We start from the raw sequence: 22,121 nt of genomic DNA on the forward strand, positions 1-22,121 counted from the left end.
TTACTAGGTTTTATTTAGCTTTCCTCAACTTTTGGTCTAAGTGTGAGATACTGTTTTCCTCATAAATTTGTATCAATTAAATTTTGCATATAGGAAAACTATTTAGGAAGAACTGTGCCTTAAAAAGATCTAAATTTTAAAATTATTTTTATATCATCACTTGAGTCTTAGTTTTGTCAACTATTTTAAACAAGATTTAGTTCTTAGTTTTATTGGTAATAACATTTTTAAGATCTCAAATTTCCAAAAAAGTTCTATGACAAACTGATTTTTAAAATATGATTTAATAGATTTAAATCAAATTTCATTTAAAAGGAAACATTTTTTGCATCCTACATAGTTTAGATATTCATGTCTCTTCAAGCAAAAATAATATCTGCTCTCGTGCACTTTATAAGTCCACTTAGAGGTGATATATACACATATAGATATGTACTAAGTAGTTACGAAGTCATTTTCAGGAATTCAGTAGCAACTGACAGGAGGACAAGACCAAAAAAGAGTTTGGCTAGAAGGAGATACTTGGGTTGATTCTTGAAGGCAACCAGGAATTCATTCTTAAGGCTGAAAGGAGAAGAGAGATGCTTTCTAAGCCTGGAGGACAGCAAAGTATAGAAATCAAAGCATCTTATGTGAGAACAGTAAGGACAATTTGACTGTGTGAAGGGCTTAAAATGCCAGACATTTTAACCTGGATGTAATAGGAAGCCACTGGAGTTTGTTGAACAGAAAAGACATATGGTCAGTCCTTCAATTTTGAAAAAGGCCTTTGCCAGTTGTGTAGATGATGGATTGGAGCAGGAAGAGACTTAGAGTAGGAAGACCGATTAGGAGACTATTGCAATAGTCCTCATAGGAGCAGATAAAGACCTGAACTTGTACAGTGTATGTCCTACTGTTTTGTACAATTGTATATTATCTTTAGGCTTGTATGCTTTTTTCCTGTTCCTAATTCAATATTGTATTTTATATTCTCGTTTTATCTTTGCCTTGAAGATTCCTTTAATTCATTGAGGTACAGCTCCTTTTTATAAGGGCCCTTTCCTCATTCCCCCTCCCCCCATTTACTAATGTCCTCTCCCTCAGAAATCACTTGATATTTACTTTTTAATATAGTCGGTATTTTCTAATCTATGTTCGTTTTCTCCCTAAAAAAGCTCATTGAAGGACAGGGAGGGACTCTTTGGTTGTTGTCTTTATATCTCCAGCACCAAGCAGAGTATCTACTACATAGAATTTGTTTAATAAATGCTTATTGAATTGAATGGTTTTTACTTTAGTTAGACTAATGCTGGATTGCTACTGTTTTTTTCGTTAGCTTTTATTTCCATTTACAAAAAGCTAATATCCATATAGCATCAACCTTTATTAAAAATATTCATAGCAGTTATAGAACCATTACATTTACAAACATGTCTCCATGCCTTTTGTTGCTGTCCCTTTCATCTCTCAACATTTCTGCAAAGCAACATTTTTTCTTTTCTTATTGGCCAGCATTTTTTTTTTGCTTTGACTCCTATTTGCCCACATCTTTTTATCTTATTATCTTAACCTGGTTTGATATTTTTTTTAGATTTTTTTTTTTTTGAAAGGCAGTGGGGTTAAGTGGCTTGCCCAAGGCCACACAGCTAGGTAATTATTAAATGTCTGAGGCCAGATTTGAACTCAGGTACTCCTGATTCCAGGACTGGTGCTCTATCCACTGTGCCACTTAGACACCCTACCTGATTTGATTTTGTTATATTTGTAAGCTAGGAGTAAATAAGTATGTATGTATGTATTTGGAGGTAGTGTGGAAAGAATACAGTATTTGATTTTTGAATTGGACCAACCCCTAACCTTGCCAGATTAACCATATATCCTAAGGCAAGTTGTTGAACCTCTCTGAGGTTTCTCATTTGTAAAATAAGCATAATATCTTACTCTGCTTACTTCAAGTTTGCTCTCTGTAAACTTCAAAATGATATAGAAATGTTGATATAATAATATTTTATGTACAACTGTGCATATCTAATTATTCATATATGTACAATGAAATTTTGCTAATAGAATTTCACAATTTGACAAAAAAGATGATCTTTCCTCCTTAGAATACTCTGACCATGAATTTCCATAACAGAAGCTCCTCACATCGATAAAATTACATAGCCCAACAACAAAAAGAAATAAAAGAATCTATTAATGTATATAACCTTTCTTAACACATGTAAAATGACTTGACTTTATTGGTAAAAATATTTAGTGTTCAACTTTTGAACTTTTTCTAAATTGAAAAGTGAAAAGTATTCTATTTATTTTGCATTTATTTTTAGTATTTTATTGATGAATTGGTAGAAAATGAAGTTTTCTTTGTGGTTCCTGTTGTCCAGCTCCTTCACCACATTCCATTTATAGATGCCATCACTACCTTATATGCCTAAATCTCGGGAAAAGGCACTATCAAATTAAGAAGATTTGACTTCACATCCATATCTGAAGATAATACTACCTGTATGACCTTGGGGTAAATCATTTAATCTCTTTGGACCTCAGCTTATTCAACTGTAAAAGATTGCCCCTTCTACCCTGAGATCTGTGATCCTTGACCTTCTAGAATCCTAATTTTAGGTAATCTTAGGTTAGACCACTGGATCCAGATGACTCAGGAGAGGAGTAAATGAGACTGCTGACTTAGCACAGCACCCCCTCACTCAAATCCAATTCCTGTGCTTGTCGGGGCATCACCTCACTAAATCATGGCCTTCTTTGAGAATAAAGGACAAATGTTATCAATATTTTTTCTAACCACTGACTAGTAGAGAAAAAGGAATAAGAAGACAAAGAGTAGGCAAGACAGGATAGGTGGCCATATTTGCCCCTACTCTCTTTGGTGTATTAGCAGTCCTGCTTGTATCTTTAGGTATTTATTGCATATTCTTACTTCTATGATATAAAAAAGACGATCTTTTTAGTCATCAAATGTTCTTCCATTTAGAATATATAAACTACTCAGACATTGATTTACCACCCTCAGCCCCCTACCTCATCATCAGGGTACTGAGACCTGCATCAATTGAGGCCATAAGCATAAGCAGAATGCTGAGAAATTCTGGTTGCTGAGGTAATATAATACAGTAGTTTCTGGTATTATTTTTTAGTTATAAATATTCATTTTGGTTTAGCCCTAATAAATGGAGATTTAACCGTGACATTAAAATGTGTTGCATTTTAGTGTCTAAAATATACTTGAATTTTTAATTTCCTCTTTTAGCAATCTATATTGTGAATTGACTGCTGTTTATTTTTCTATAGTTTTTAATGTTTCAGTTTTTAGTACTACTTATTCCCCTTAATTTTTTTTAATTTAAAGATTTTCTTTTTCAGTTAACAAAATGTACTTTGCTTGTTACATTCCCTTCTCTCCACAGATTCAAACAAACAAAAAAACCAAAAAAAAACCCCATGTAATAAAGGCAAAACAAATTCCTTCATTGGCCATATTCAAAAAAAAAGTCTCAGTCCTCTTTTTTTAAGATAAAAATTTTTTTTGCACACAATTGACTTTTTACAGTCTTCAGAAGATTATGGAGGGAACCATCTTTGAAAAATAGGAGTTAGCTTCCTGTATTTCACTTATGTCTAAATATGTCTAATTTAAATTCAAATATAACCCTTTCATTGTACTAATATAAAGTTTTCTTAAAACCAAAATGTTACATCTTGAAATAGAGTCTACATATCAAATTAAACTCTGTAGTAAAAGTTGTTTTCATTTCATTTTAAATGTTATTTTTGTTTATCTCATACTTCAAAGGCAACTAAAAGCCTATGGTAACTAGTTTTTAACCATCATGCAGATTTGTTTTTATATAATTTGGCATTGTGTGTTTCCAGTAAAATGTAAACATGCTACATTTAATTCCTTTTACCTAGGCAAACAGAACCAAAAAAAAAGTCAACTGTGGAGTTTGCTATCACTAAATTGTATGGTTGTGTATAATCCAAAACAGTATTGAATGACAAGAAATTGTTTTCCATACAAATTAAACAATGTACTTGTTACTACAAATGAATTAGACCAAGGTCTTTTTAAATGCATTTTTAACCCTTTATTTGCTCTTTGGAACATATCTTTTGTGGTTATTTGATTAAAGAACAAATGACCTAGCTTAAGAATCTTTTATTTCTAATCTGAGGGTCTTATTTCTTTCAAATAATTTACTGGGTTGTCAAACATGTCTTTATTTTCCCAAAACTTAATTTTATTTAATTATTTTATAATTTTTTATTATTATCTGGATATCTAGGTTTGATTTTCAGCTAGTTCTAAATTGCAGATGGTTATATCTTCAGTCAAATTGTTTTCTAAGAAGGGCAGATTTATAGATTTGTTTTTACTGTTTTTAATAGATGTTTTACTCTTTTGGCCTTACTCTTTCATGGCAGAATTACCAAAGCCAAAGATAAGCTTGAGTATACCTGTTATCTCCTTATACCCCAGTCCTCTAAATACTGTCTTAAAGGCATCTGTATTAGACTCAAGATTATAGGCATTGCTCTATTTCTTTCCCTTAACCACAGTCACCACCTGAGAGAGAACTATTAAGGGTCTCAGTGATGGGTTTTGGAGAGTATTAACAAGGGAAGAATTGCTAGGAGAGAAAGTAGTTCACTTCAAAGCCCACAGTGTGTGAAGTCTTCAAAGTTTGTCATCATAGTTTGTGATTTCATCTCTCTAGCTTTATAGTCTTGATTTTTAAGTTTGGTCAGTCATTTGAGGACGGGAATATGGGAAAGCCACTGAAGTTTAAACTATTCTATATGTTTTTCTCTAACTTCTCACTTAGGTGAATTCTCAGCACTCTTAATTTAAACCAGTGGTTCTCAAGGTGTTTTCCATAGACGTTTCTCTAGGTGTACCATAAAAATTTGAATATATTACTGCAGATAAAATTTATAAGTAATTTTGTTAAATATAAATTTTACTTGTCCAGCATACATAGTATGATAAGTATAGTGTTCACAAAATAAACAAAACTTGCCTGTTACAGGTACACAATATCCTCAAAATACGCCAGACCTTGAACTCGCAAAGAACTCAACAAAAACAGCTGCTCTTACTGAAGGGAAACTGCGCATTTGTGAGTCTCTCGACTCTCCCATAGTGTTGCCAACTTAAAACATTCACTGTGCTTCTTATTGAAAGAATACATGCCATGACTTTCTCCACTCCTTCCCCTCCAAAAATAAAATTTGAGAACCATTGGCCCATATACCATGTAATCAAGCACTTGGTTATATATTTTTCTCCATCTTTTATGTATCTTTCTCTCCTTATTTATTTTCTAAGCTCTGCAAGGACATGTGGTTATCTCTTGTAATCCTCAAAGCACCTAGGCACTGTGCTAGACACTAATGTCTGCTTGAATAGTTGATGACTTGATTGTATCAGGGAAATATAGGAGAGATTGTGATGTTCTACACTAATACTTGGTTAAAATCTCTAGTTCTGGGCAAAAAGAATATCTTTAAAAATATTAATTACAGATTTTAAACATTTAAATACTTGAATTTTGACATATCCAGAGCATTGTAAATAAAGAACTATCTTTTAAGCAAACTGAAAGCAGTTAAGATTAATAAGGAAACAAGCTAAATGTTGAAAGTAAAATTATTGAAATACTAATATTCTTTGCATTTTGTTTGTCTTCAAGCAAATGGTTATGAGCCTTAGAGTTTCTGAACTGCAAGTACTTTTGGGCAACGCCGGAAGGAACAAGCACGGGCGTAAACACGAACTTCTCACAAAAGCACTGCATTTATTAAAGGCTGGCTGCAGTCCTGCTGTACAAATGAAAATTAAAGAACTCTATAGGCGGAGATTCCCCCAGAAAATTATGACACCTGCTGACTTATCTATTCCCAATGTACACTCAAATCCCATGCCAGCAACTTTGTCTCCGTCTACCATTCCACAACTTACTTATGATGGTCACCCTGCAACATCACCATTACTTCCTGTTTCTCTTCTGGGACCTAAACATGAACTGGAACTACCCCATCTTACATCTGCTCTTCACCCTGTCCATCCGGATATAAAACTTCAGAAATTACCATTTTATGATTTGCTGGATGAACTGATAAAACCCACCAGTCTAGGTAAGGTTCCAGTGGTCTTTAATAATGATTTGGATTATTTTGATATCTATTTTTGGGGGGGAGAAAGAAAAATTTCCAATTTAGACCGCTTCCTTCTGTGATTATGATAAATTATCCATGAAAATTTAGTTAATATTTAGTTAATTTTTAACACCTAGAACAAGGATCAGAACTTCTCTTAGCATGTAATGATTAAATATATAATTTTTAAGGGAGTTTTATTCTGTAGGGGGTCAATTTGACTTAAGATGTAATCAAACACTTTTGATCTGCTTCTGGTCAGTAGTTGAGTGAAGTGTGTTCAATGTCAAAAGAAAATATTAAAAAGATACAAGAAGAAAAACAATCTGGAGTTTAATATTTTAAATAATTTATTAAAAATATTGGTACATGTAAGCTTTACTTAAAAAGCTTAACTCAATGTAATTAAATTTAAATTATTCAATATGTATTAAAGACATTTAATAAATTAATTTAAAAGTTCAATTAAATAGTGTGGTTTAAAATCAATTTCTGCTAATAGAAATTTCTAGATTCATTTTTTCCTCTTAAAAACTTAATGATATATATACCAGATGGAAATGGTTTTGATTATTTAGATAGGTAAATGATTTCAGTTATCAAATAAAAGTTTTTATAGTTACATATATGACCTAAACAAACTTGTGATCTATTAGAATTTCTGGGTTAATATAAGAAATATTGCAGGTCCTCAAATGTGTGTCAGTAGATAGATATATGTTGACTTCTTTTACAGTCATAATTCTAAAATAACAAGTACAGTAAAATTTCTTTTATTGAAATTTTGTTTAGTTTTTATGTCCATCATATCATAGTTTATGGAATTTGAGTTTAGAATTTTGATTTTTATATTTCTGTTCTGTATTTAATATAAATGGCTTTATTTGATTACCTTATTAATTTTATAAGCTAATTAATTAAAATTGCTAAAATACTTTTATATCATTAATCACTGTTATTCTATGATACTGATGAATGGATTTAGAAAATATTAAATCTCATCTCTTGGGTAAGATTTTATTTTAGGTATTAATATTCATTTGTATAAATGAATATTCTAGGAAATATTTTTAATATAATCTCTGCCTTTTCTATTTATATATTTTTATTTTATTTATTTAAGACAGTGGGGTTAAGTGACTTGGCCAAAGTCACAAAGCCAGGCAATTATTAAGTGTCTAAGGCTGACTTTGAACTTGAGTCCTCCTGACTCCAGGGACGGTGCTCTATCCATTGCACCACCTAGCTATCCCCTTTTCTATTTATTCTTAAAATCACTCAAATACTAAAGATTTTATGTTTGTTTTTAATTATAATTTTGCTTATGTTTTTCCATTAGCTCTCAACTTTCATGTCATTGCTGGTCTTTTTGTAAAACATGATTCTGATTCACTGTTGTTATAAAGGCCAGTTGACAATATAATTAATCTTGACCTTAATAATACTGGACTCTAATACTTCATTTTTGTACAATAGAAATATAATCTAATGTTTTTGAAAAAATATTTTCATTCTAATTATTAATAGAAGAAATAGATTCTATTTGCTTAAAAGTTACTATATGTACAATTTTTCAGAGTCTGAAAGGGGATTGTGAAAGGAGGATCATAGTTTTAAGATTGCAGTTGCAAATTGATTATCCCTTAGTGTCTAAACCATGAGTCCAATCTTAGCTTTTAGACTACATCACTTAACAAAAAACTTGTCAAGGATTATATGTAGAAAATATCAATGAGTATAAAATAATTAAAGTGTAATAATGCTGCATGAATAGGCTTTGATAACAACAGGTGGCCTGTGGGTTGGACACACCTAGTCTAAACAGTTTAAAAGCTCTGTTAAGCTAATAAGAGCAGCAGCCCAAAACAAAAGGTTTCCAAGAAAGTCATAGGTCTAGAGCTAGAACAAAACTAAGAAAGAATCTATTACAATTTCCTAATTTTATAGGTGAGGAAACTGAGATACAGGCCATTTAGAAACCTTGCTCAAGTTCACACAGATAGTGAAAGTTAAAGTTGGGATTCAAAACTCAGGTCCTTTATCTCCAAGTTTATTGTTCTTTCATTATACACACTGCCTCTCTAAAATTTGTAGAATCATAAATCTAGACTTGAGAGGGATTTCAGAACTATCTAGTCCAGTCCTCTAAATTTTACAAAAGAGGAAAGAAACTAAGAAACATTTAGTGGCTTCCTTAAGGTCATACAAGTAGGTAGTAGTAGAACTAAGATTCAAACCCAAGTTCAATGACTCCATATTCAGTGATCTTTCCACTATACCATATGCTTCATCCTTCCATCCATTTTTTCCTAGAATATTATAATTATATTAAACTATTTTAATAATACATATTGTGACTTAGTCACAATTAAAGGCATTCTGCATTCATTCTCATGTATTATCCAGCATAGCCTGACCTAATCATAATTCATATCTTGTCATGTTATTTTTCTTAAATAGTACTATAAACTTTTAATTTTGAACTTCAAAAATTTAGAAATACATAAAATTTATCTTCAGAATATGCTGTTAAAAGCAAACATCCCAATTTTGAAGACTTCTGAAAATGTTTTAAATTTCTGTTCCTATTAGAATTTTCTGTTTAGTATCTTTTTAGACATCCTTCTGGTTAGTTGGTACTATTTTTATTAACTTTTTTATCTTATTTACCTGGAGAGATGAAAAAAATGCATATGAGAAGATGGCTATATATTATAGGGGCTTAATGGATGCTTGTTGAATTGACTTGAATTGCAGTATATTATGTTAGGTATTGGAGATACAGAAATGAAAAAATAACTTGCTCTCCATCCTCAAAGAACCTTTTGCAGTCTAAGAAGGGAGAAGGCAGTTATACAGATCCTTCATGGAACGTTAAGAGCCTACTATGTGCCAGGCTTATGCTAAATAAGCACTGGGGTACAAAAGAAAGGCATAAGTAAGTCTGTCCTCTAGGAACTTGTGTACTATTGAGAAAGACAATATGCAAATAAATGGTTATATACATGAACAGAAAGGCATAATAAACTTGATAGGGGGGTGTGTGTGTGTGTGTGTGTGTGTGTGTGTGTGTGTTTGAGAAATGAAGAAGTGAGGAATGAGAAATTGGAAAGGAAGGAGGCATTTCTAAGTCAGTCGAAGGAATTCTTAGAGGAAATTGTCTTGTAAAAAATAAAGGATTCCTGTAGGATAGGTTTTGCAAATGTAGGCAGAGAGAGTGGGGGAAAGATTGGGAAATGAGCAGCAGTCCCATTTGGCAAAAACATAGTGCTTGAGTAAGGTAATAAGAGATAGGTTGGAATCAGAGGGTCTTTGATGCCTGGAAATATTCTAATTTTAGATATGTTTTTTAAAAAGTGGAAAACTCAATTAGGAAAATGTTGGAAGGGGAAAAGATTGTGTTGACCAAAAATACTTTCATGCTATATGTGTTTGTGTGTGTGTGTGTGTTTGTGAAATACATGTATATCTGTATCTACTTACTTGCTTCTACTTTCATTCACAATATATATATATATGTATATATAAAATATGTGTAAATGTGTGTATATGTATAATATATATCTACTTACTTGCTTACTTTTACTTTCTTTCACAAAAAATATAAATATATATGTATAAAAGTTTGTGTATATGTATAACACACACACACACTCTATCCCATCTACTTCAACAAAATGGCCCCATTTGTCATCTTCACTCTTTCACTTATTTTCAGTTTCTACCTCTTTACTGGCTCATTTCCTATTGCCTACAAAATATTTTCATGTCTCCCCTATGCTGAAAAAACCCTCACTTGATCTTTCCAAACCAAATATCATCCTAATCTCTTGTGCCTTTTATAACTAAACTTGTGAAGGTCATCTACAAAAAGTGCATTCTATTTTCTCTTCTCTTATTTGCCTCTCTTAAAACCCTGTAGTCTTACTTACAATCTTACCATTTCACCAAACTCCTCTCTTTTAATTTCCAAATCCATTGCCCTTTTCTTCATTCTCCTTGATTTTTCCTGTAACCTTTAATACTGTTGATTACACTCCCCTTGATGCTCTCTTCTCACCTGCTTTTCTCCTTACTTAAGTGAACTGTTCCTTCTCTGTGTCTTTTCTTGATCTTCCTCCAGAACCTCCCTTTAACTTGTAGGTGTCCCTCAGAGTTCTGTTTTGGATCCCCCTCTCCTCTCCACTATCCTACTTCGCTTAGTGATCCCATTATCTTCCATGAATCTGCTGATTCTAGTCTCACATCTTTATCTGCCTTTCAGAAATCTAAAACTCTATGTTCAGAAGACTTATTAAACTCAACATGTGTCTCCCCCCCACCCTCACCCCTGCCAATCCCCATCTAATCTATAGCCAAGGCCTATTGATTTTTCCTTTGCATAATCTCTGAAAAGCACTCCTTGACACTACCACCGCTTTGATATGGGCTCTAATCACACTCAAGATTACTACAAGAGCCTGTTGGTGGGTCTGCCAGCTTTAAGATTCTCCCTACTCCAATCCATCCTTCTTTCTGCCATTTAAAATAGTTTTCCTAAAGTTCATTCAGTGTCCCATTCCACTCCCATCCCTCATACTCAGTAAGTTCCAGTGGTTTTCTTTTGCAAATAAAAAAAATTGTGTTTTGACATTCAGAGCTTTCTCTTGCCTTTCTATTCTGCTTTTTTCAATTTACTCTTAAATACATACTTTTCAATCCAGTAACACTGATCCCCTGGCTACTCCATAAACAACACTCTCTTAGATTATCAAATTTATTGGCATACAATTGGGCAAAATAATTCCAAATTATTACTTTAATTTCTTCCTCATTGGTGATTTCACCTTTTTTTCATTTATAATACTAGCAATTTGGTTTTCTTTTTTTTTAATCAAATTAACCAGAGGTTTATCAATTATATTGTTTTTTTTCCATAAAACCAACTCTTGGTTTTATTTATTAGTTCAATAGTTTTCTTGCTTTCGATTTTATTAATTTCTCCTTTAATTTTTAGAATTTCTAATTTGGTATTGAATTGGGGGTTTTAAATTTGTTCTTTATTTAATTTTTTTAGTTGCATGTTTAGTACACTGATTTCCTTTTTCTAATTTATTCATGTAAGCATTTAAAGATATAATATATCCCCTGATGATTGCCTTGGCTGTATCCCATAAGTTTTGGTACATTGTCTCATTATTGTCAATATCTAGGATAAAATCATTTGTTCTTTGATCCACTAATTTTTTAAAATGAATGTTATTTAGTTTCCAATTAGTTTAAGTCTGTCTCTCCATGGCCCATTTTTGCATATGATTTTTATTGGATTATGATCTGAGAAGAATGTATTCACTATTTCTTCCTTTCTGCATTTGATTATAAGGTTTTTATGCCCTAGTACATGGCCAGTTTTTGTGTAAGTGCCATGTACTGCAGAAAAAAAAAGTATATTCCTTTTTATCATTCAGTTTTCTCCAAAGGTCTATCATGTTTAGGTTTGCTAACATTTTATTTACCTCCTTAACTTACTTCTTGTTTATTTTATGGTTAGATTTATCTAAATCTGAGAGCAGGAGGTTGAGGTCTTCTATCAGTAGAGTTTTGTTGTCCATGTCTTCCTGTAACTCATTCAGCTTCTCCTCTAAGAATTTCGATGCCAGGGGTGGCTAGGTGGCGCAGTGGATAAAGCACTGGCCCTGGAGTCAGGAGTACCTGGGTTCAAATCTGGTCTCAGACACTTAATAATTACCTAGCTGTGTGGCCCTGGGCAAGCCACTTAATCCTGTTTGCCTTGCAAAAACCTTAAAAAAAAAAAAAAGAATTTCAATGCCATACCACTTGGGGCATGCATATCTAGTATTGAAATTGCTTCATTGTCTATCTTTAGGAAGATATAGTTTCTTCCTTATCTCTTTTAATGAGATCTGTTTTTGGCAGCTGTTTTGGCTGAGATAAGGATTGCTACCCCTGCTTTTTTCACTTCAGCTAAAGCTAAATATATCTTGCTCCAACCTTTTACCTTTTGCCATTACTCTGTATGTATCTCTCTGCTTCAAATGAGTTTCTTGTAAGCATCATATTGTAGGATTCTGGTTTTTAATCCACTCTACTATTTGCTTATGTTTTATGGGAGAGTTCATCCCATTCACATTCAAAGCTATAATTACTAACTCTTTATTGCCCTCCATGCTATCTTCCCTCTGTCAGTATTTTCCCATTTTTTTCACTTTATTCACATTCCCCAGTGTTTTGTTTCTGAGTACCTCTATCTTCAGTGTGTCCAATCCCCCCCCTTTCTTTCCCCTTTCCCTTTGCCTCTTCTTCCTTCTGTTAGTTCCTCTTTTCTTCCCCCTCCCCCTTTCCCCTTTTAATACTTGAAAAGTAAGATAAATTTCTTAGTTTAATGAGTGTGTATGTGTTAACTTTAATCTAAATCTGGTGAGAGTAAGATTCAGGCAGTTCTCACATTTTCCCTTCTTCCCTTCTTTTCCAATAGGACCTTTGTACCTCTTTATGTGATATGATTTACCCCCCCCCATTCAATCTCTGTCATCCTCCCATCTCTTTTACTGTCCTCCGTTTTTAAGGAGATAATTGTTTTTAAATCATTCTATCAGAGTCATGGATAAGTCATGAGTGTTGTATTACTTCTGGCTAAATATACTCTCTCTAATAGAGTACAGTTCTCAAGAGTTATGAGAATCTCCCAGGTATGGATGTAGCCACTTGCAGCTTATTAGATAGCAGGTTTTTTTTTTAAACCTTTTCATGTGTCTCTCAAGTCTCCTGTTTGAAATCCATATTTTCTATTTAGTTCTCTGGTCTTTTCATCAGGAAAAGTTTTAAGTCCCCTATTTCATTAAATGTCCATCTTTTCCCCAGGAAGAGGAGGTTTGGTTTTGCCAGATAGTGAATTCTTGGCTGCATTCCAAGTTCCCTTGCTCTTCAGAATATTGTATTCCAGGCCTCTTGATCCCCTAATGTTGATGCTGACAGGTCCTGTGTAATCCTTATGGTGGTTCCTTGGTATCTAAATTGTTTCTTTCTGGCTGCTTGCAGAATTTTCTCTTTTATCTGATAGTTCTGGAATTTGGTTATAATATTCCTTGGTGTTTTCATTCTGGAATACCTTTCATTAGAGGATCAATGTATATTTTTCAGTAACTTACTTTGTCCTCTGGTTCCATGATATCAGGGCAGTTTTACATCATTAACTCATCACTTTCTTCAGTGTTTTCAGGAAGCCCAATAATTTTTAATTTGTCTCTTCTAGATCTATTCTCAAGGTCAGTGGTTTTGCCAGTGAGGTATTTTACGGTTTTGTTTAACAGATTCTTGTCATCTCATGAAGTCATTAGTTTCCACAGATTCCATTCTTTTTTTTTTTTTAGAGAAGAATTTTCTTCATTTACCTTTTGCAACTCCTTTTCCAGTTGGTCAGTTCTATTTTTGAAGGAGTTTTCCATTTGCCCAGTTGATGTTTTGAGAGAATTATTTTCTTTTTGCATTTGTCCAATTGTATTTTCCAAGGATTTGTTTTCTTGTTGCAAGGTGTTAATTTTCTCTTGAGTTTCTTTTCCCAACTTTTCCAATTGATTTTTAAACTCCTTCCTGATTTCTTCTAGGAAGTCTTTCTGGGCTGGAGACCAAGTCATATTCTCCTCAGAAGTTCTAGATCTCTCTGAATTTGGATGGCCTTTCTTCATTTTCCTAAGATCTTCTGTTGAGGGAGGGGCTGGTACACAGACCTTGGGTTTTGAAAACCCTAGAGGCTTTGCTTACTGGGTTTAGTAACTCCAAATGGGCCAGCCAATAGGGGGTGCTGGTTGCTTTCTCTGGAATGTATGTGACCTTGATTTGAGGCCCTCGCCCTAGGCCTGGAAGTGGGGGGAGCTAGATACTGTTATCCTTGAGCAATGTGGGCTAGGCCTGGGGCGAGGTAGTTAATCTTCCTCTTCAGCTGAGGGAGCTCTGCTGCTCTCATGTGAGCCTGGGGGTGTGTGAGGGGGCTGTTACTCTGCTTGTTCTGAGAAGAGGGGTCCACTGGAAGTATGGATCTCAGAGCCCTGAGCCAAGTGGATCAGTGTCCAGCTGCACTCTGCAATTCTCTATGCTCGAACTCCCCTGGCTGGAGCTCCCCAGATTGCCACTCGCATAGCCAAAGCCCCCAGGCTGATCTTAGGTTGGTCCTAGGGCTTCCCACCCTGGGCTGACTCCTTGTTCTCTGCCCCTGGCTCACCCACACTCCTCTGAGATAGACCTTGTTGGTGGATGTTCTTCTCCTAGCTTCTTTTTTCTGGGTTTTGTCGAATTTCTGTTAAGAGGTTTATTTCATATTAGTTCTGAGGGAGAGCCAAGAGACCTTAGCACAGTGCCTGGCTTCTCTCCACCATCTTGGCCAGAAGTCAGGTCTCTGTCTCTTAGCTTTGATCATCTTCTTTGGCTACTGACTTATACCTAGAATTCTATTTCTTCTAACTACTGACCTCCTTGACTTCCTTTGAGTCCCTAACTAAAATTCCATCTTTTAGGGGAAGGTTTTTCTAACCCCTCTTAATTCTAGTGCTTTCTTTCTGTTGATTATTTTCTGTTGATCCTATATGGAGCTTGCTTTGTTTATATTTATTTGCATGTTGTCTCTGCTATTACATTGTAAGCTCCTTGAGGGCAGGGACTGGCCTTGTTACTTTTTGTACCCCTAGTGCTTAGCACAGAGCTTGGCACATGACAGGTGCTTCATAAATGTTGATTAATGGTAGTCTGGTGTGATGTTGTTGTTTGTTTTCCTGTTGCCTTTTGTTTTTTGTCTCAGTTCTCCTCTGGCATACCCCTTCTATGACTGAAGAGAGGGACAAAGACTGGATAGTTAGATGTGGAAGTGTCCTGCCTAGCAATGATATTTGAACCTATGAGACAGAATGAAGTCAGAGGGCATAAAGAGAACGTAACGGGTTGGGTTATGGATGACGATCTAGAAAAGGAGACTGAGAAGTAACAATCTGGAAGATTGGAGGAGACTGAGAGATCAGGAGGAAGGAAGAACATCTTCTGTGGGCCAGGAGTCTAGCAAATAAACACTTTATAATATCTCATTTGCCAAATAAATATCAGCAGTATCATAAAAACTCAGAAAGAAGAAAATATCCCAGAGTGGAGGGTAATTAGTAGCATCAGATGCTGCCAAGAAATTTAGAAGATTGAGAATTGAAAAAGGATCCTTAGATTTGGCATTCAAAAATCAATGGTAACTTAAGAGAGTGAAAGCAGTTGACTGAGGTTTGACCAGATTTCAGAATAGAGGAAGTGGAAAAATGGAGGCTCAAAAGTAGTTTGACTGAAAAAGAAAGACGCTTTTATTATAGCAAATCTTATTTCTTAGAAATATAGATTTACAATAGATGCTGAAAAAGCTTTTGACAAAATACAGTATCCGTTCCTACTAAAAACAGTAAGAGAGTGTAGGAATAAATGGACTGTTCCTTAGAAAAATTAGCAGTGGGGGCAGCTAGGTGGCACAGTGGATAAAGCACCGGCCCTGGAGTCAGGAGTACCTGGGTTCAAATCCGGTCTCAGACACTTAATTACCTAGCTGTGTGGCCTTGGGCAAGCCACTTAACCCCATTTGCCTTGCAAAAAACTTTAAAAAAAAAAAGAATAATTAGCAGTATCTATCTGATACCATCTACAAGTATTATATTCAATGGGGAAAGGCTAGAGGCATTCCCAATAAGATCAGGGGTGAAACAAGGGTGCCCATTATCACCACTACTATTCAGTATTGTATTAGAAATGTTAGCTTCACACAGGAGAAAGCTGAATTTGAAGATAAAATATGGTGTAAAAATGGAGTCAGTAGAAAAAAGGGAAATGTAATGGGAGAAAGAAAAAGGAGAGGGGGAATAGGCCAAGATATTTCATATAATAAGATTTTTCTTTATTACAATAAGCTATTGCAATGATATGGAAGGGGGGGAAGGCAAGCAGGAATGAGGGAATCTTCACTCTCATCAGAGGTGGCTAGGAAACAGCATATATACTCAATGGGATATAGGCATCTGGAGTAAGAAGGAGAGAGAGCGGGAGACAGGAGGAAGGGGTGGGGATGTGAATGATGGAGGAGAGGATGTACCATGGGGGGGAGAGTGGTCAGATATAACACATTTTCTTTTTTACTTCTTGCAAGGGGCTGGGATTGGATGGCCTGTCCAGGACCATAGGGCCAGGTGGATGTTGGGTCTAAGGGGTGGTATGGAGGCTCGGGGCCTCTTGGCCCCAGAGCCAGGGATCTGTCTACTAGGCCACTCAGCTACCCTACAGCAGAGTTAGAGTGAAAGGAGAGAGAAAATATAGTACATGAAAGTGGAGAAATAGGAAAGGAGGGAGTTGCGATCAGCAATGGCAAAGGTGGAAAAATATGGAAGTAACTTTCGTGATGGACTTATAAAGAATGTGATCCACCTGCAACAGAGTTGGTGGTGCTGGAACACAGATTGAAGCACATTTTATTACATTTTATTATTATTGTTGTTATTATTATTATTATTATTATTATTATTATTATTTGGGGGGGTGCAGGGAAAATGGGGCTGGGTGGCCTGCCTGGGGCTGCATAGCAGGGTGATCGTTGGGTGTCTGAGGCCAGATTTGGACCCAGGTGCTCCTGGCTCAAGGGCCAGTGCTCTGCCCGTCACCCAGCCACCCCTACTATTATTACTATTTTATTTTAGGTCTTTTTTTTTTCTTTTTTTGGTTTATGCAGGGCAGTGGGGTTGGGGTGGCTTGCATGTCACACAGCTGGGTGATTGTTGGGTGTACGGGGCTGGATATGGGCTTGGGTGCTCCTGGCTCCAGGGCTGGTGCTCTGTCCACTGTGCCACCTGGCCATACCTATAATTATTACTATTTTTTTATTTTAATTTTTTTCTTCTCTCCCCTTTACTTTATCACTCAAGTGAATCTAGATTTTTGGGGGGAAGGGGGTACTTTGTTTACTCGTAAATGAGTATTTTATTAATGTATAAAAAATTATACAAAATGAGAATAAATATTAAATTAAAAGTAGGGTAGCCTTAGTGACAGGATTATTGACAGTGACTAATTTTATATATGTACATGAGCCTCAGAATTTCTTCTGAATTGAATTGAATTGAGTTGACATTTGTTGCCCTATTTTTACCTTCCTGAAATATTGTGAAGAAAAATAAAATAACTGATGTTTTGAGTTAAAAAAAAAAAAGAAATGTTAGCTTCAGCAATTAGAGAAGAAAAAGAAATTTAAGGAATTAGAATTGGGAAGGAAGAGACAAAACTCTGACTCTTTGCAGATGACATGATGGTCTACCTAGAGAATTCCAAGAAATCATCCAAAAAAAATACTGGAATTAGCAATTTTAGCAAAGTTGCAGGTTATAAAATAAACCCTCATAAATCCTCAACTTTTCTATATATGTCTAGCAAGATACAGCAGGAAGAGCTAGAAAGAGAAATCCCATTCAAAGTAACCTAAGACAATATAAAATATTTGGGAGTCTATTTGCCAAGACAGACTCAGAAATATTTTGAAAAACAATTATAAAACACTTCACACAAATTAAATCATATTTAAATAACTGGGCAAATATCAACTGCTCATGGACAGGTAGAGCTAATATAATCAAAATGACAATTCTACCAAAACTAAACTACCTGTTTAGTGCCCTACCAATCAAAATTCCAAAAAAGTACTTAATGAGTTAGAAAAAAATTGTAAGTAAATTCATGTGGAGAAATAAAAAGTCAAGAATTTCCAGGAGCTTAATGAAAAAAATGCAAAAGAGGGGGGCTTAGCCCTACCTGATCTAAAATTATATTATAAAGCATCAGTCATCAAAATGGTTTGGTATTGGCTAAGAAATAGAGTGGTGGACCAGTGGAATAGACTCGGTGCAAAAGCAGGAGACAATTATAGTAATCTGCTGTTTGATAAACCCAAAGAGTCTAGCTATTGGGATAAAAACTCCCTCTTTGATAAAAACTGCTGGGAAAATTGGAAGTTAGTATGGAAGAAACTTAGATTAGACCAACACCTAACACCCTTTACCAAGATAAGATCCAAATGGTTACGGGACATAGACATAAAAAACAATACTATAAGCAAATTACAAGATTAAGGACTAGTTTACCTGTCAGATCTATGGAAAGGGGAACAGTTTATGACTAAGGAAGAGTTGGAGAATATCACCAAAAATCAACTAGGTGATTTTGATTACATTAAATTAGAAAGCTTTTGCACAGATAAAACCACTGTAACCAAGATCAAAAGAAATGTAGTAAATTAGGAAACAATCTTTACAACTAATGATTCTGATAAAGGACTCATTTCTAAAATATACAGAGAACTGAGTCATATTTTTAAAACAACAAGCCATTCCCCAATTGACAAGTGGTCAAAGGATATGCAAAGGCAATTTACAGATGAGGAAATCAAAGCTATCCATAACCATATGAAAAATTGCTTTAAATCATTAATTATTAGAGAAATGCAAATTAAAGCTTCTCTGGGGTCCCACCTCACACTTCTCAGACTGGCCAATATGACCAGAAAGGATAATGATCATTGTTGGAAGGGTTGTGGGAAATCTGGGACACTATTACACTGTTGGTGAAGCTGTGAACTCATCCAACCTTTCTGGAGAGAAATTTGGAACTGCACCCAAAGGGCAACATAAATGAGCATACCCTTTGATCCAACAATACCACTACTGGGTCTATACCCTGAAGAGATGAAGAAAAACATCACTTGTACAAAAATATTTATAGCAGCCCTGTTTGTGGTGGCAAAGAATTGGAAATCAAGTAAAGGTCCTTCAATTGGGGAATGGCTTAGCAAACTGTGGTATATGTATGTCATGGAACACTATTTTTCTATTAGAAACCAGGAGGGATGGGATTTCAGGGAAGCCTGGAGGGATTTGCATGAACTGATGCTGAGTGAGATGAGCAGAACCAGAAAAACTCTATACCCTAACAGCAACAAAGGGGTGATATTCAGCCTTGAAGGACTTGCTCAGTGCAACAGTCGGGAACAATTTTAGGCTGTCTGCAAAGGAGAGTGCCATCTGTATCCAGATAAAGAGCTGTGGAGTTTGAACAAAGTTCAAGGATTATTCCCTTTAATTTAGGGGGGGGAAATCATATCTTATTATCTGATCTTGTTTCCTCTTAAACTTCTTGTCTCTTCCTTAAGGATATGATTTCTCTCTCATCACACTCAGTTTGGATCAATGGAAAACATGGAAACAAAGTAAAGACTGACAGATGCTTTCCGGGGGGTGGGGAGAGGGAAGTAAGATTGGGGGGGGGAAATTGTAAAGCTCAAATAATAGCTTTAATAAAAAATAAAATAAAAAATATAGATTTAAAGTTGAAAGTTTAGCTACTATTCACTTAAAATCAGGAATAATATATTATGTACCTATTATATTGTAGACACTATTAATCACTGCTCCCTGGGAGCTTGCAGTCTATTGGTAGAAACAGTATGTAGACAGTTCTCTTGTATGCAACATAAATTGACTGTAATCTTAGAAGGGAACCAAAAAGCCTTCTTGCAGAAGGTAGGATTTTTAGCTTTAAAGGAAATTAGAAAAATCAAGTGGTGGTGAAGAATATTCTAGGCATGGGAGACAGTCACTGAAAATTCATAATCAGGAGGTGTAGTGAATGTCTTATGCAAGGAACAATAGAATCAATGCCATCCAATCATAGAGAAGTTATAAAGAATACTGAAATGATAGAAAGGGGCCAGGTTATGAATAGCTTGCTGGAGCTGATAGGGAACATCTGTCATTTGTTTATTGAATTGGGAGATCAGACCTGAGCTTTTAGATAGATAAATTTAACAGCTGAGTGGAAAATGAGACAACAAACCAGCTATTTGGCTCTTGGAGAAGTTCAAGTATCAGGTGGTTAGAGTCTGCTAGGATGGTGGGTATGTCAGAGGAGAAAACAAGATATTTAAGATATGTCATGGAGGGCAGAAGAGACAGGACTTTACAACAGATTGGACATGGTAGAGTTGAGAAAAAGTATAAGAAGTTAAGGATTGGTGGCAGCCGAGTGGAACAATGTTTGAAAATATGACCATGACCCTTATTGAATAAACTCCAATGGCTCCCTCTTGCCTCCAGAATAGAATGAGTTCCTCTGTTTATCTTTTTAAAATGTTCACAATATAGCTACAACCTATTTTTCCAATCTCATTCTACATTGCTCACTTCCTCTACTCTGTGATCAGCCAGTTGTCTTCTTCACATGTGCCATTCTCTCTCTTTTTTTTGATTGGCCACCCTACCATGTCTAAAATGTCCTCCTTTCTCACCTCTGACTCACAGTCTTTTCCACTTAGAAGGACCTTAAACAACATCTTTTATATGAACCCTTTACTGATGTCCCTTGAGCTGCTAGTACCTACTTCCAAAGTACTTTGTTTATTTACATTTTATTCTTTTATAGTTTTTTATGAGTATGCTTATATATGCACTCATTATCTTCTCCATTAGAATATAAACCTTAGAGTTAGGATTATTTAATTCTTTGTATTTACATCCATCCCTAGCACCCAGAATAGTACCTGGAACAGAGTAGTTGGTTTAAAAAATAGATTTACTGAATGATAACTTTTGTCATTGGGTGTATTATCTATCTTCTGATTATATAATTGTTTACAGCTTGATGATTTTTTTCCTTGAATAATTTCAAATTATTTTCCAAAAGTGCTAGAACAGCTTGTTTCACTAATAATGCATTGGTGTACCTGTCTTCCTACAAATCTTCAACATTGACCATTTTCATCAATTTTCATCTTTGCTAATTTGCTGATATGAGAAGGAACATTAGAGTTATTTTAATTTTCATTTCTCTTTTTTTTTAGTGATTTGCTTTCTTTTTTGATATATAACCAGTAGTTTGTTTTTTGGCGGGGGAACGCTTTTTGAGTAGAATAATTTATTTTTTATGTACTGTTACTGATTCTTAGTGTTCTCCAGTTTCCTTTTTGAATACAAGACATTTTTTGAATAACAATCTCATTCAGTTTTGCCATGAATTGAATTCATTTTCACCAGTTCAATTATTCTACCCTCTACTTTTTAAAACAAAACCAAAACAAAATCAGATACGCTATGTTTATGATTCTGTGATACTTTCATTATTTGTCATGCTTTTTCAAAGATTACCAGTAACAACTCAGTAATCACATCTGCCAATAGTAGCCTGCTCCCCCACCAAATTGTTATATATGTGTGTGTTTACATGTGTCTATCTGTGTTTACACATAGATATATGATGTAGAGTGCCATATTGGCATATCTTCATATATTGTGTGCATAGTGTCTGATAGCTACACATGCAGGAATATATCCAGGCATATATACACAGAACTGGGTTAATAACGTGCCATTCCAGTTTCCTCTTCTGAAATCTAGTCCTTTTGGATATTCTAATCACTGTGTTAGACCTAGAAGAAACCTAAAGTTCATAGATTTTAATTATAGCATAGTGTATTTTATGGCATTTTTCAGTTGTCAGACATTTATTAAGCATCTTCTGTGTCCCTGGCACAGGGAACTGATGGTTCTAAGAAAAAAGAATTCCTTGCCATCAGGAGCTTCTTTGGACACCGGGCAGGGCGAGATAACATGCACATATAGAAGTTACCAGATAATGAAACAGAAAACAAGCTAGTTGGATTCAAGAAAATATTGGAGAGCATTAGAGCTAAGTTATGAAGGAAACTGGCAATTCTAAAAAGTAGAGCTGAGAAGACCATGCATTCTGTTATCGGCGATAAACTGTCCAAAGAAACAGTCAGACAGGAACTGAAATATCATATGTGAGGAAGAAGGTTAGTTAAATCAAGAGTACATGAAGGAAGGAATTATATGTGATTAGACTGGTAAGGTAAGTTGGGGCTAGGATATAAAAGACTTTAAACACCAGAGGAA

The 22,121-nt window shown here is 34.9% G+C and overlaps 1 protein-coding gene across 7 annotated transcripts in view; it reads left to right on the forward strand.

The window, feature by feature from the left end:
• Positions 1–22,121, forward strand: part of PIAS1 (protein inhibitor of activated STAT 1) — a 162,147-nt gene that overhangs the window by 53,121 nt on the left and 86,905 nt on the right. For 3 of the 7 annotated variants that reach the window (XM_074234479.1, XM_074234476.1, XM_074234477.1), the window contains exons 2-3: positions 5,031–5,120; positions 5,694–6,138. In XM_074234479.1, the coding sequence (XP_074090580.1) occupies positions 5,031–5,120; positions 5,694–6,138 (535 nt within the window). Of the gene's footprint in view, positions 1–1,094; positions 3,101–5,030; positions 5,121–5,693; positions 6,139–22,121 lie in introns of those variants that run through there. The other 4 variants (XM_074234482.1, XM_074234481.1, XM_074234483.1 and 1 more) reach the window with 4 other exon arrangements.

The sequence above is a fragment of the Macrotis lagotis genome, chromosome 4 (genome assembly GCF_037893015.1).
Source record: "Macrotis lagotis isolate mMagLag1 chromosome 4, bilby.v1.9.chrom.fasta, whole genome shotgun sequence".
Lineage (NCBI taxonomy): Eukaryota > Metazoa > Chordata > Mammalia > Peramelemorphia > Peramelidae > Macrotis > Macrotis lagotis.